This window comes from Myxozyma melibiosi, assembly GCF_037950935.1.
Source record: "Myxozyma melibiosi strain Phaff 52-87 chromosome Unknown BZA70scaffold_6, whole genome shotgun sequence".
Lineage (NCBI taxonomy): Eukaryota > Fungi > Ascomycota > Lipomycetes > Lipomycetales > Lipomycetaceae > Myxozyma > Myxozyma melibiosi.
In genome coordinates this window covers 776,000-787,747 of record NW_027042920.1, presented here as the reverse complement: position 1 = coordinate 787,747, position 11,748 = coordinate 776,000, and the positions used below count along the sequence as shown (strand labels likewise).

Below are 11,748 nucleotides of genomic sequence, written 5' to 3'. Positions count from 1 at the left end.
GCGCAATTGCGATATTTATTTATACACTTCGCTGTTCTTCCTTCCTCATCTGATTCTGCCCGATATCTCGCGTTCTGGTGCCGCGATACAAGCTGAAGGTGCTCTCGGTCTGCTCAGACAGAGCTATCGTTCGTCAAATCTCCCTCCGCTCAGCGCCTTCTTTGACTTTGGGCTCCGTTCACCCGACCGCGCCTGCTTCGTGTTGTTGTCTGCCAGCACCGCAACAAGGGCCAGACTCAACCGCGCCAACTGCCGGATCTGAAGCAGACCGCACAAATGCCGGCTAACAGCTCTGCAAAGAAGCCGACGGCGCATTCGTCGGGGTCGCATGGGCGTGGCCACTCGTTCCCGGCTTCAATCACCCAGGCGATTACGCGTCAGTTGCATTCAAGCTCAAAGAAGGATAGCAACATCGCCAGTGGCGGCTCCACCAGCGGCAGCGGCAGCAATAACGCCGCCAACAACATCAACGGAGCTGCTGGAGAGTCCTACGACGGTCATGGCGGGTTTCAGAGACCCGAGTCTATAATAAAATCAGAAAAGAGAGCTATCAACGACGTGCGACAAGGCGGTCGCGAGCCCGTTGCTTTGGTACATCCCACCACCTCGACCAGCTGCATATATCATATACACAAGCATCTTACTAACATTATTTGATTCTAGACTACGGGACACTGCATGTGCTGTCTCTCTTCGCTTCGTTATCCAGTTTCCGTCCCTTGTTTCCGATGCACAGTCTGCCAGACAACAAACGACGTTAGCCCGCTTCCACTCAAACCACATTTCGTTATCGACTCTGACTTCTTGCAAACTCTCCGCGACACCGATCTTGAGGATGAAGAAAACTTTCGACAATTCCAAGAACGGCTAGCTTCTGCCTTTCAATCTGCGCAAGCGCTCAACAAGAGTTTCTCGAGCGGAAAGCAGTTCTCATACTCGGAAACAGGACTCGACTATTCTCAGATCGCGCTCTTTTACAGGATAGTTCTTGCTTCGCCTTCCCCGGAGCCAATGAGACTGGTTCTGAAATACTCGGAGAATCTTCTCAAACGTCCAGGTCGCATCCTCACGTCTGCTAGTGACTTGCGGTTTTTGCTAATCATACTTGAGAATCCCGTGCTATACTCGCATCGAAGCCCGATCAGCGCCTCTGCGCATCATTCAGCGATTCTGAAGCGAATCTGTGGTCTGTTTGGCAGTCTCAACGCGACCTGTCATCACTATCTCGTCAACTGGTTTGCGCGGTTAACTGTGACTAGTTTCCGGGCTAAAGTGGAGCTTATCAACTCGTTTACTTCTCATCGGTTGTCGAAATACTGTTCTTCGAAAAACGGAGGGGCGAAGATTGAGAGATATGGATCTGACTGGAAGATCAGGGCTGCAGCACGAATACTGTCCTTATTCTGTAAGTCCTTGTGCCATTGCGTTATGAACTCCGATCTGGCCTGCTAACAAACAAATGAACTATAATAGTTGCGGCAAACATACAAGTGTCAAAAATTCCTACATCCAGCTTCTATAATACGATGGTGGATTACATAGATATCACTCACGATTTCGACAAATGGGAGAAGCAGGGAATTTTACCACTCTCAGCTCCTCCAGGGAAGCTGGCCCCTCCTACAGGTTTAGGCACCTCAAGCTCCCCTGTGAACTCACCGATAGCGATGGCGTTGGCGGGGAACCCTGTAAAGCGTCAGGGATCAGTGAGGACTGCAGGTGACTCGCCAGTGGGAGGGCAGGCAGGCGCAGTGATTCCTCCGATTTTCACCTTTTGCCAGTATCCGTTTTATCTGTCGATGGGATCAAAGATTACGATTTTGGAGTACGACGCCCGTCGCCAGATGGAGATCAAGGCGCGCGAGGCATTTTTTTCTACGCTGAACTATAAGCGGGTTGTGCAGCCTCATTTGGTTCTGAAGGTGCGTCGAGAGTGTATAATCGACGATTCATTGCGGCAGATCTCGAACAACGAGATGGAGCTGAAGAAAGGTCTCAAGATTGAGTTTGTTGGTGAAGACGGAGTTGATGCCGGCGGATTGAGAAAGGAGTGGTTTTTGCTTCTTGTGCGCGAGATGTTTGATCCTATGAACGGAATGTTCATTTACGACGAGGAGTCAAACTATTGCTGGTTCAATCACTCTACGTTTGAGACTGCAGATCAGTATTTTTTGGTTGGAGTCGTGCTCGGGCTTGCGATGTACAACTCTACGATTCTCGACATCCAGCTGCCGCCAGCGCTATTCAAGAAGCTGCTGGGCTGCCAATGTACGATGGCAGATCTGATGATTTTGAAGCCTACTTTGGCCAAGGGCTTGCAGCAGTTGCTGGAGTTTGAGGGTAATGTGGAAGAGGTGTTTTGTCGCGATTTCGTTGCCGACCATGAGGTGTACGGACAGATTGTGCAGGTGCCGCTGGTTTCCGGAGGCGAGAGGAAGCCGGTGACGAACGCGAACCGACAGGATTTTGTGAATAGGTATATCCAGTTCATATTTGATACGTCAATCGACCGGCAGTTTCAGCCGTTCAAGCGTGGATTCTACCATGTTATCGGTGGGAACGCGTTGACCTTGTTCCGGCCGGAAGAGATTGAACTTCTTGTTCGCGGCTCTGACGAAGGCATGGACGTCGATGCCTTGCGAGCGATTGCGATATACGATGGCTGGAGTCCGAACAGCAATCAAAAGATGTCGAACAGCGAAGTCGAGGCCAACGAGCCGGTAGTCGGCTGGTTTTGGGATTTTTTTGCAACCATGAATTTGCCGGAGCAGCGCAAGTTGCTCACGTTCGTGACGGGCTCTGATCGGATTCCGGCGACAGGAATCGCGAATCTGATTTTCAAGATTTCAAAGCTGGGAGAGGATTCAGATCGGTTCCCTATTTCGCATACGTGTTTCAATCAGCTGTGTCTTTATAGGTACTCTAGCCGGGAGAAACTGGAAGAGAAGCTACGACGGGCGATTGTAGAGAGCGAGGGTTTTGGTCTTCGTTGAGTTTTGTTTTGTTTTTGTTTTTGTTTTTTTCTTCTTTTTTATTTTACGAATGTTCGGTACGGATTTTGGCTATGTTGAATCTGCATGGGGAGGGGGAGTAGTTGTGTTGTAGTTTACGCGTTTATCAATCGAGTGCACGGTGATTAATAAATTACATAATCCAATTCGTGGCTGAGCCTGGGGCGAAGGGGGTAGCAGGCTTCGAGGCATTTAAACCAGGATTCGCAAACGACTGCGCCGACCTGATTTCCAGAGCTTGAAGAGAAAGGAAAAGTAAACAAGATAAAGACCTCTAGTTTTGACGGCCTCTGCGAGCCGGTTTTTGGTCTCTTGTTTCTGTTTCTGTTCAGCGTCGAGAAGGCCGGGTGTCCATCCTTGGCTTTGAGTGTACGTCATCGTCTGCTTGCTCTTCGATATCGCTAGAGAAGGCCGTTTGTCTACTTTTGATATCTTTATTATCGTCGCTAACACACGCCCATTTCTTGCTCTTTTCAGATAGCAGAACGTGCGAATAACTGCCAGCATCAGCATAAAGACCAGCGAGATAGAGCAGTATCCACCTGCTTCGTTCAGCGCGAACCACAGCTCCAACTTATCCCCAGACATCCAGCTGTCTTGTGATGCTCGCTTCTTGCCCCCGCTAAGGCCTCTCCCTCCCCGCAGAACCTCAGCAATCTAGCAAGTGCCTCTCTTGCTAGACATTCACGATAAAGAGCAAACAAAAGACTGCTCGATCAATCAATTAATACAACAGGAAAATGTACCACGATTCAAAGGCGGCGATGAGCGCGCCGCCACTGCTACGCAACCCGGGCAACAGCATGAGCCCGTCGCCCCGCATGAAGACGTTGTCGCTCGCCATTCCGACGTCGCCTAGTCTTGTACCTACACTCGCCGGAACGGGATCAGTTGGATCTGCTGCGGTTGTGGATGAACGCGGGTTCCTGCTGCCGCAGCAGCCTGTTCCAGAACTGGCGCTGTCGACATCGCCGGCGTTCCTTGCCACCACCGGCGGGAGCGGTGATGCGATGCAGGAGGAGCCGCCGTCGTTTTATCTTAATAGCGGGAACAGCGCTTCGCGGAATCGGTTACAGCTCAATACAGGAATACAGCAACCCCAGCACGAGGCGATGTACCCGACGCCACAGCCGCAGCTGCAGACCACCACGACCGCGACAGCAACAGCGACGCAACCACAATTCTATGCGCAAACGCAGACGACGCCGTCGCCGTCGTCGATGATGGTTGACTCGGAACCGATGGGATACTCTGATGTTGCCGATCTGGACGAGGAAGGGTGGGAGCGGGTGGCGAATAGCGGCGAGATTGTCGAGATTGCAAAACTAGGCGAAGGCACGAGCGGCAGCGTGACCAAGTGTCGGCTGCGGTACGGCAAGACTGTGTTTGCGCTCAAGACGATCCCCGCGAATCCGAACCCGGATATACGGAAGCAGATCCTGCGCGAGCTGCTGTTCAACAAGACGTGCGACTCGCCGCATATCGTCAAGTATTACGGGCGGTTTGTGGACGAGCAGAACGCGAGTATCTCGATCGCGATGGAGTATTGCGCTGGACGGTCGTTGGACGCGGTGTACAAGCACGTCAAGGCGCGAGGCGGGCGCATTGGCGAGCGAGTGCTGGGGAAGATCGCGGAGGGGGTGTTGAGTGGTCTGTCGTATCTGCATGAACGCAAGATAATACACCGAGGTAGGTGCTACTATTTTTTTTAGTGAAGAAAGAGGGATAGAACTAACAGATGTGAAGACATTAAACCGCAGAATATATTATTGGATGGGAATGGGCAGGTGAAGCTTTGTGATTTTGGAGTGTCGGGAGAGGTTGTCAATTCGCTGGCGACTACGTTTACAGGAACATCATATTACATGGCAGTGAGTTTTTGCTCTTATATATTCTGTTTAAGAGAGTGTGCATGTGCTAATGAGAACAGCCGGAGAGAATACAGGGCCATCCGTACTCGGTGACGTCGGATATATGGTCACTAGGTCTGACGCTGATGGAGGTAGCGCACCACCGGTTCCCATTCCCACCCGAAGGCGAGCCCACGCTAAGTGCGATCGAGATCTTGGTGTATATAGTGCACAACCCACCGCCGAAGCTGATGGACGAGCCGCATAACGGGATCAAGTGGTCGGAGGCGTTCCACCACTTTTTGGCGTGCTGTCTGGAGAAGGACACAAAGAAGCGGGCGAGTCCGCGGCAGATGCTCAAGCATCCTTGGATTGTGGGTATTTCGAGCCGGAAGGTGAAGATGGATCGGTTTGTGCAGGAGTGCTGGGCAGATGCTACTTTATGATGAGAGTCGTAATTTCAATCAGCTGATTGTTCACAGTTGTATAATCAGTTGATGTTAAGACAGTTGTATAATCAGTTGATGTTCAGACAGTTGTATACTTGTTTCAGGGCTTCTTTCTACATAATGTTTTTCTATAAACTGTTTTTCAATAGTTTTCTTAATGGATATGCAAAGTAACAAAGTTTATAGTTGATAGATATACATTAGAAGGAGATAGAAGTACATGTGGTAAATTATTCAGCGGTAGCTCTGGCAGCCATGGATAGTCTGGTGGTAACAGCCGAGGCATCGCGGCCGGTGATGGACGAGAGCGCGCCGTTGACGGCTTTGGCGGGGAAGAGCAGGTCCATGTAGCAGACGACGAGGCCGGCGAGCGACATGCTGTGAGAGAGAAGTTAGAAGAAGAGCAAAGTAGAGAAGGGGAGGATGAAGAAGAGAGATGGGGGATGTACACTAATTTTATCCATCCGGGTTGACTGGCTTCGGATCTTGAGGCTTCGGTCTCGTTAAGCCAGGACTGGACGGAGACTAGGACTGCGGACCAGGCGATGAGTCTGGGAGGTGTTAGTGGTGGTTTGAGTTGAAGACGTAGGTTGATGATAGACGTACTTGTTTCTGAGGGGATTGAGTTAGTATCATGCAAACTAGTAAGCTTAGAGTAAGAGTAGAAGAGAGACAAACCTCAGGAACATGGCGACCATTGGCAGCGTGGATGCGAGCAGGCCCGAGATTTCATCGCTAGGTGCAGGAGCCTCGAGAGCGACATAGCTGCGGCAGAATATTAGCCATAAAGACTTTCTCTAGGTCTCGAAACACAAGTATAAAACATACGGCACACAGAGATTGGCGCGCTTCTTGGACGCCGACGAAGATGAAGAAGACATGGCGTGTTGTTGATTGTGGTTGTGGTGCTGGCTGTTCGGTCTCTGAGGTTATCGCGAACTGAGGTGCGCAGAGGGTGGGACCTTCAATCACGTGATCACAGGTTGATCACAGGTTGTGATTCAAGGTGGGATGGGTTGACAGGCGTCGACAGAAGTGGTATTCTACATTGATTGTATTTACTGGATTTGTTTTAAGTAGATGGCAATGATTAAAAAGAGAAATGGCATTGTACTCTAAAAATAGGGAATCTGTTAATCAAAACAGCAGAAAGGTGACGTGGACTCGGGGATCTGCGCGCGGATCGTCCCGCCACCTCGACACGTCGACGACGGTCGAGGAAGGTTTATTCGATATGTACAAGAGAAAGGAGGGTGTATGTGTATAGACCAGAAAACATGCGATATTAAAGAAAAGAAAGAAGGAGAGAAGGAGTTGTTCGTAAGTCGTAAGCCGTGTGAGAAGACAGAGACACGTTAGTTGCTCCGGAACGCCGTAGATTGTAAATACAAAGACCGTGTAGTGTTGGGATGGTGGATGGAATGAGTGGGTGGGTGGGCACTGCTAGTTCTCGTCGTCTTCGATGATGCAGGCAGAGTTGAGTGAAACAGATCTCGGGGATTTGCTGGGGTCGTAAAAAGATGAGAAAGAGTAGGAAGTCTGGTCGGAGAGAGAGACTCTGGAGGAGGATCGAGAGAAGTCGGGAAAGACGGTGGAGGAGGGATCGAAGCCGATTACACAGCAGAACTCGGTCCAGATGCGGTTCGAGCACTCGTCACCTTTGCAAAGCATTTTGCGGACAGCGGTGAGGAATGAGAGATCGTCAACGGTTTCACGGGGAGACTTGAGCAGAGGGAGGAGCTGGGTGCGGTAGAAGGCGGTGCCCAGGGTGCGCTCGAGGAGGGAGAAGAAGGGCTGGTTGTGGTCGATGAGGGAGGAGAGTTCGGCGGGTCTGTCGACTAGCGGGAGGAGGATCTGAGGAGGAAGCTGCTGGATGGGTATCTGAGAAGAGTGACGGCGGTGGGGAGAGGAGACGATGAGAGAGGGCGAGATGGGGGGAGAGGGAGTCGATGGTGAAGCGGGAGACGAGGCGGAGGGAGTTGGGAGGGCGTAGCTGTCGATGGTTGCCATGAGGTAGATGAGAAGGAGATCAAGATGAAGATGGAGAGGAGATGATAATGTAGAATACAATAAGTAGATAGAATATCCAAAAGAATAGAATAACTGATATCCTCAACAAACCGCAGTGGAATAGAAACCAGAGATCATCACGCATAAACGAATCTGAAGGCGATGGGAGTTAATGAAAGTTTAATTACGTAATTAATGCGGGGAGGCTGACGTGATGAACAATAGCGCGATGAGCACGCATTTTGTCACGCCGCACGTCGCCTGCTTTGACCAGCGACGGCTGAGAGAACAAGGAGAAAGAGCTGAAGGAGCTGAAAGAAGTAGAAATAAAGATGCAAAATACAATTAGAATCAACCGCATTATGTGCTCTGCTTGCTGTTCAACTACTTCAACAACGAGAGACCGACGCATCTGGAAAAAGACACGGGATCGCACTGTTCCAACCGTCAAACACTTCTTTACTTATGCCACAACAAACACATCACGTGGCTGCGTCACACGACCCCGCCCCGACGTCATCGCAGGTGTTCGTTCGGCCTTGTTCTCCTTCCGCTCCTCTTCTTCTTTCTCTCTTCCTCTTCCTCTTCTTCCTCGCCTTCTTCTCTCTTCACCGCTTCTTCTTCTTCTGCTGCTTCTTCTTCATATTCATATTCCTCTGCTACTTCCCGTCCTCAGATCACCTCCCGCTGATCTCTCCATGGCCGCTCCCGCCCATCCCTCAGCCGGCCTGATTCATCCCTCCCGCTCCTCCCTATCCTCCTCCTTCGCCCTCGACGGCCCTCTCCCTCCCCCGCCCGACGCCGTCTCCCTCTCCTCCTCCGACGACGACGACCTTCTCGACCGCGGCATCGCCAGCATGTCCTCCCGCCGCCCTTCCTACGCCGCCGAGTTCGCCTCCCGCCCGCGCGGCCTCTCCGATCTGCACGACTCCACCGCCGCCCCCCTCACGCCCTCCTCCTCCCACCCCGCCGCCTCCTCCGTCGATCGCGACCGCTGGGGCATCTTCTCTTCTCTCCCGCAGGCCTCCGCCGCCTCTGCCGTCCCCGGTGCTGTGGCCTCCTCAGCCGTGCCTCCCGCCGTATCCAACTCCGCTTTCGGCCGCTCGATCTGGAACGACTCTCCGCGCTCCTTCCGATCCCTCTCCTTCTCAACCGGCGACGCCCCCTCCCCCATCACCACCCATCGCTTTCCCGCAGTCATCTCCGAGGACGCCGCCGTCTTTGACGAAGAAGACGATTACCTCGACTACGCCCGATTCGGCCCTCGTCCTACCGAGATCGCCTTCGCCGCCCCAAAGCGCTTCTCCGTCCCAAACGCGATCGCCCCCAGCCAGTTCCGGCTTGGGTCAAACATCCTGCCCCCGCCTCAGGACCCGGCTCTCCGACGCTATTCTTTCTCTTCGCCCTCTGACATTCCCTTTGGCTCTGATGCCTTTGCGCATCCCCAGTTTGGCCACTACCGTCTACAGCAATCCTCAGTCCTGCCTCCTGCGGCCATCAACTCGCTCGCCACCGAAGTCGGTACCCTCTCGCTCGGCAGATTGAACGGCTCGAACAACATCAGCAACGGCAACCATACCAACACCAACAACGGCAACAGCAATAACGCCAACAACAACGCTGTCAATAACAGCAACGGTGGGGCCACAAACCACAACAGCCACAACCATGACCCTTACCACATCAACGCGAACGTCGTCGTCATGCCCAATCCCTCGGCCGGTAATGCCTTCTACCGCCAGCTTGCTTCAGAGGTCGATCCCTACTTTAGCTCTGCCGAAGATGTGTCGATGAACAACAGCCGCTCAGAGCTTTTCAATGCATTCTCTCAAATACACGCAACTGCCTCCCAGCAGCCGCGAACGGCGTACAATTCTGCAAATGGCGTCGCCTTTCCTTCGACCCAGCGGCTTTATTGTGTCCAGTTCAAGGGAGGCCGTCTAGATGTGTTTTACGTTCCCGAGGGATCCGGGCTCGGAATCAAGGCCGGCGATCTGGTCATTGTTGATGCTGACAGAGGCAAAGATCTTGGGAAGGTCACGCACGAGGACGTCTCGATCGAGACTGCTCGCGAGCTCAAGACTCTGCAGCATAACGAGCAGCAGGCTGCTCTCCAGCAAAACTCATTTGATGATTCTGGAAATGCCAAGCCCCTTGCAGAGTCTGGGATGACTGCCATCCTTCAACCGAAGCAGATCATCCGGTTTGCGCAGCCGATCGAGATCCAGCAGTTGTTTGTGAAAAAGGCTGACGAGGAAAAGGCGCGAAAGGTTTGCATGGCAAAGGTTGAGGAGCGTGGGATGCCCATGCAAATCCGCGATGCCGAGTACCAATGGTATGTGATTTTTTTTGTGACGAAATTTTTTATCATATGCTAACGATCATCTACAGGGACCGTCGGAAACTTACATTCTTCTACACTGCGTCTCATCGCATCGATTTCCGCGACCTCGTGCGCGACTTATTCCGAATCTACAAGACGAGAATTTGGATGTGCGCTGTCAGCACATAGACCCCACGTCAGAGTGACACTATCATGAGCAGAAGATAAAGAGAAAGAGATCTTAAGAAAGTAAGAGATAATAATTGTTTTGGGTTTTATAGGTATCTGGGTCTGGGAAAAGCAAGCGTCGTGTATTTTGTTTTATTTTTTTTATTATTTTTATTATTTTCTCCGTTTTCTATAAGCGTTGAATTGGCGTCGTGTCTAGACTTCGATTTCTCAGTTACCGAGCACTGAATGTGAGATTGCTTCTGATTTCTCCACCACATTTTACAAAGCTTTTGGGTTATGTGAACGATACAGAGAACAGGTTCATTCTTTTAGTATTATTGCACGGAGTTCTGATTATGTCTTTGTTTTTACTGTTTTTTTTGTTTACTTGTTTCTGTCCTCGTTTTTAATTGCGTATAAGTGTATAGATATTTGTAATATTTTGTCAAGAGTCGCGTGTTTACTCTAGAGGTTTATTCTGTATTTATTTACTATTTAGTTACCTATTCTTTTTGCTAATAAGACAACTTCATCATAACTAATTCAAATAGTTGAGCTGTAAAATAGCAGTTTCTGATCCAGGCCATTGTTCTTCTTTTACATCAAATGTAACCTAACCCGATGCACTTCCAGCCGGGTAACATTCCGCCACAGGTTTTTGAGTATTTTTTTTTCCCGTTTGCCTTTGTGTATTACCTGTAGTTTTCGATCAGTCCTCGACAACCACCCCAAAAGCGAATAATAAGATGTCGGAAGAGACACCAGTTGTGGCCGGTGCTGCTGCGACTGCTGCAGCAGCTGGCAAGAAACTGTCAAAGAGAGAGAAGCGGGCGTTGCAGTTTAAATCTGCGGTTAAAGGCGCGCGAAAGGTAGTGTCTAAGGACGAGGAGGGAGAAGGTGAAGGAGAGGGAGATGAGGAGAAGGTTGAGGAAGGAGGAGATGAAGATGGAGAGCAGGTTGAAGGAGAAGACGGTGCCAAATCAGCAGCAGCAACGGCATCAGCAAAGAAATTCTCGAAGCGGGAGAAAGAGATGTCGGCGGAGGAATATGCTGCGGTAAAGAAAGCGCGCGACGAAGCGAAAGAGAAATCCCGCGCTGAGAAAAAACTTGTGCAGCAGTCAAAGAAGCGCAAGGCAGAGGACGCGGTAGAAGAGCAAGTTGCAGAGGACGAAGGACCAAAGCTATCCAAGAAGCAGCGGAAAGCGCGAAATAAGGAGATTGCGCTGCAGCAGCAGCAGGAGAAAGAGCAGAAACAGCAGGCAAAGAAGGAGAAAGAAGCCAGCGGCAACGGCGCGCGATTCATCTTGTTCCTAGGAAACCTGCCGTACTCGGCCACCGAGGCATCGCTCGCTAAACACCTCGAAGCAAGTAACCCGGACCTGATCCGTCTGCCGACCGACAAGACGACCAAGAAAGTGAAAGGGTTTGCGTTTGCAGAGTTTGTGGGCACGGACGCGAGTCGCAGGATGAAGGTCTGTCTGCGCCTGCACCACACCGAGTTTGAAGGCCGCAAGATCAACGTCGAGCTCACGGCCGGCGGCGGCGGGAAGAGCGAGAGCCGGTTGCAGAAGTTGCGGGTTAAGAATGAAAAGTTGGAGGAGGAGAGGAGGGGGATTGTCGAGTCTAAGAATCAGACAAAGACTGCGGGAGCTGCTGCTGCTGGGCCGAAGCAAGACGGCGTGTTTGTTCATCCGTCGAGAATGGCGCAGGTGAGCAACTAAATCTGAATATAGTCAGTCATACGATTTGCATTTTTTTGGTTTTTATTATTGTTTAGATCTTGGTCGGTATTTTCAGGGTGCATGTATTATATTTAAGGATCAAAACGGGAAATCAGGACAAAATATATAAAATAAAAGGAAAAGGAAAAAATCTCAAAATAAGGTACATATAGTATAACAAATATAAACATTGAGATACAGTAAAGAAAGCAA

At 50.9% G+C, this 11,748-nt stretch overlaps 6 protein-coding genes across 6 annotated transcripts; 4 read left to right on the top strand and 2 right to left on the bottom strand.

Annotated features, from left to right (window-relative positions):
* The first annotated feature begins 16 nt into the window (after positions 1-16).
* On the top strand, positions 17-3,087 carry BZA70DRAFT_279422 (uncharacterized protein). The gene is made up of 3 exons (XM_064912775.1): positions 17-591; positions 664-1,405; positions 1,474-3,087. Exons 1-3 carry the CDS (start codon positions 277-279, stop codon positions 2,991-2,993), a joined length of 2,577 nt encoding a protein of 858 aa, XP_064768283.1. The 5' UTR covers positions 17-276; the 3' UTR covers positions 2,994-3,087.
* A 664-nt stretch (positions 3,088-3,751) lies between these two features.
* On the top strand, positions 3,752-5,307 carry BZA70DRAFT_289881 (mitogen-activated protein kinase; the record flags this gene model as incomplete). Its single annotated transcript, XM_064914155.1, has 3 exons — positions 3,752-4,700; positions 4,758-4,882; positions 4,942-5,307. The coding sequence occupies 3 exons, from the start codon at positions 3,752-3,754 to the stop codon at positions 5,305-5,307; spliced, it is 1,440 nt and encodes a 479-aa protein (XP_064768282.1).
* A 181-nt stretch (positions 5,308-5,488) lies between these two features.
* Positions 5,489-6,351, bottom strand: BZA70DRAFT_279415 (uncharacterized protein). Its single transcript, XM_064912774.1, has 5 exons — positions 6,139-6,351; positions 5,989-6,075; positions 5,917-5,922; positions 5,760-5,861; positions 5,489-5,688 (listed from the first exon to the last, which is right to left on the bottom strand). The coding sequence occupies exons 1-5, from the start codon at positions 6,189-6,191 to the stop codon at positions 5,541-5,543; spliced, it is 396 nt and encodes a 131-aa protein (XP_064768281.1). The 5' UTR covers positions 6,192-6,351; the 3' UTR covers positions 5,489-5,540.
* BZA70DRAFT_279413 (uncharacterized protein) lies at positions 6,352-7,682 on the bottom strand. The gene is made up of 2 exons (XM_064912773.1): positions 7,532-7,682; positions 6,352-7,473 (listed from the first exon to the last, which is right to left on the bottom strand). Exon 2 carries the CDS (start codon positions 7,318-7,320, stop codon positions 6,754-6,756), a length of 567 nt encoding a protein of 188 aa, XP_064768280.1. The 5' UTR covers positions 7,321-7,473; positions 7,532-7,682; the 3' UTR covers positions 6,352-6,753.
* A 1,428-nt stretch (positions 7,683-9,110) lies between these two features.
* Positions 9,111-9,832, top strand: BZA70DRAFT_238424 (PSP1 C-terminal conserved region-domain-containing protein; the record flags this gene model as incomplete). Its single annotated transcript, XM_064910445.1, has 2 exons — positions 9,111-9,655; positions 9,712-9,832. 2 exons carry the CDS (start codon positions 9,111-9,113, stop codon positions 9,830-9,832), a joined length of 666 nt encoding a protein of 221 aa, XP_064768279.1.
* Positions 9,833-10,363: 531 nt separating this feature from the next.
* Positions 10,364-11,699, top strand: BZA70DRAFT_279409 (uncharacterized protein). Its single transcript, XM_064912772.1, has one exon. The coding sequence runs from the start codon at positions 10,561-10,563 to the stop codon at positions 11,533-11,535; it is 975 nt and encodes a 324-aa protein (XP_064768278.1). The 5' UTR covers positions 10,364-10,560; the 3' UTR covers positions 11,536-11,699.
* The last annotated feature ends 49 nt before the right edge of the window (positions 11,700-11,748 follow it).

Coding starts and splice junctions, on each gene's coding strand:
- BZA70DRAFT_279422 (XM_064912775.1), top strand. CDS start 277: ATGCCGGCTAACAGCTCTGCAAAGAAGCCGACGGCGCATTCGTCGGGG. Junction 592..663: donor GTCGCGAGCCCGTTGCTTTG/GTACATCCCACC, acceptor ATTTGATTCTAG/ACTACGGGACACTGCATGTG. Junction 1,406..1,473: donor ACGAATACTGTCCTTATTCT/GTAAGTCCTTGT, acceptor GAACTATAATAG/TTGCGGCAAACATACAAGTG.
- BZA70DRAFT_279415 (XM_064912774.1), bottom strand. CDS start 6,191: ATGTCTTCTTCATCTTCGTCGGCGTCCAAGAAGCGCGCCAATCTCTGT. Junction 6,076..6,138: donor CGCGCCAATCTCTGTGTGCC/GTATGTTTTATA, acceptor ATTCTGCCGCAG/CTATGTCGCTCTCGAGGCTC. Junction 5,689..5,759: donor CCCGGATGGATAAAATTAGT/GTACATCCCCCA, acceptor TCTCTCTCACAG/CATGTCGCTCGCCGGCCTCG.
- BZA70DRAFT_279413 (XM_064912773.1), bottom strand. CDS start 7,320: ATGGCAACCATCGACAGCTACGCCCTCCCAACTCCCTCCGCCTCGTCT.
- BZA70DRAFT_279409 (XM_064912772.1), top strand. CDS start 10,561: ATGTCGGAAGAGACACCAGTTGTGGCCGGTGCTGCTGCGACTGCTGCA.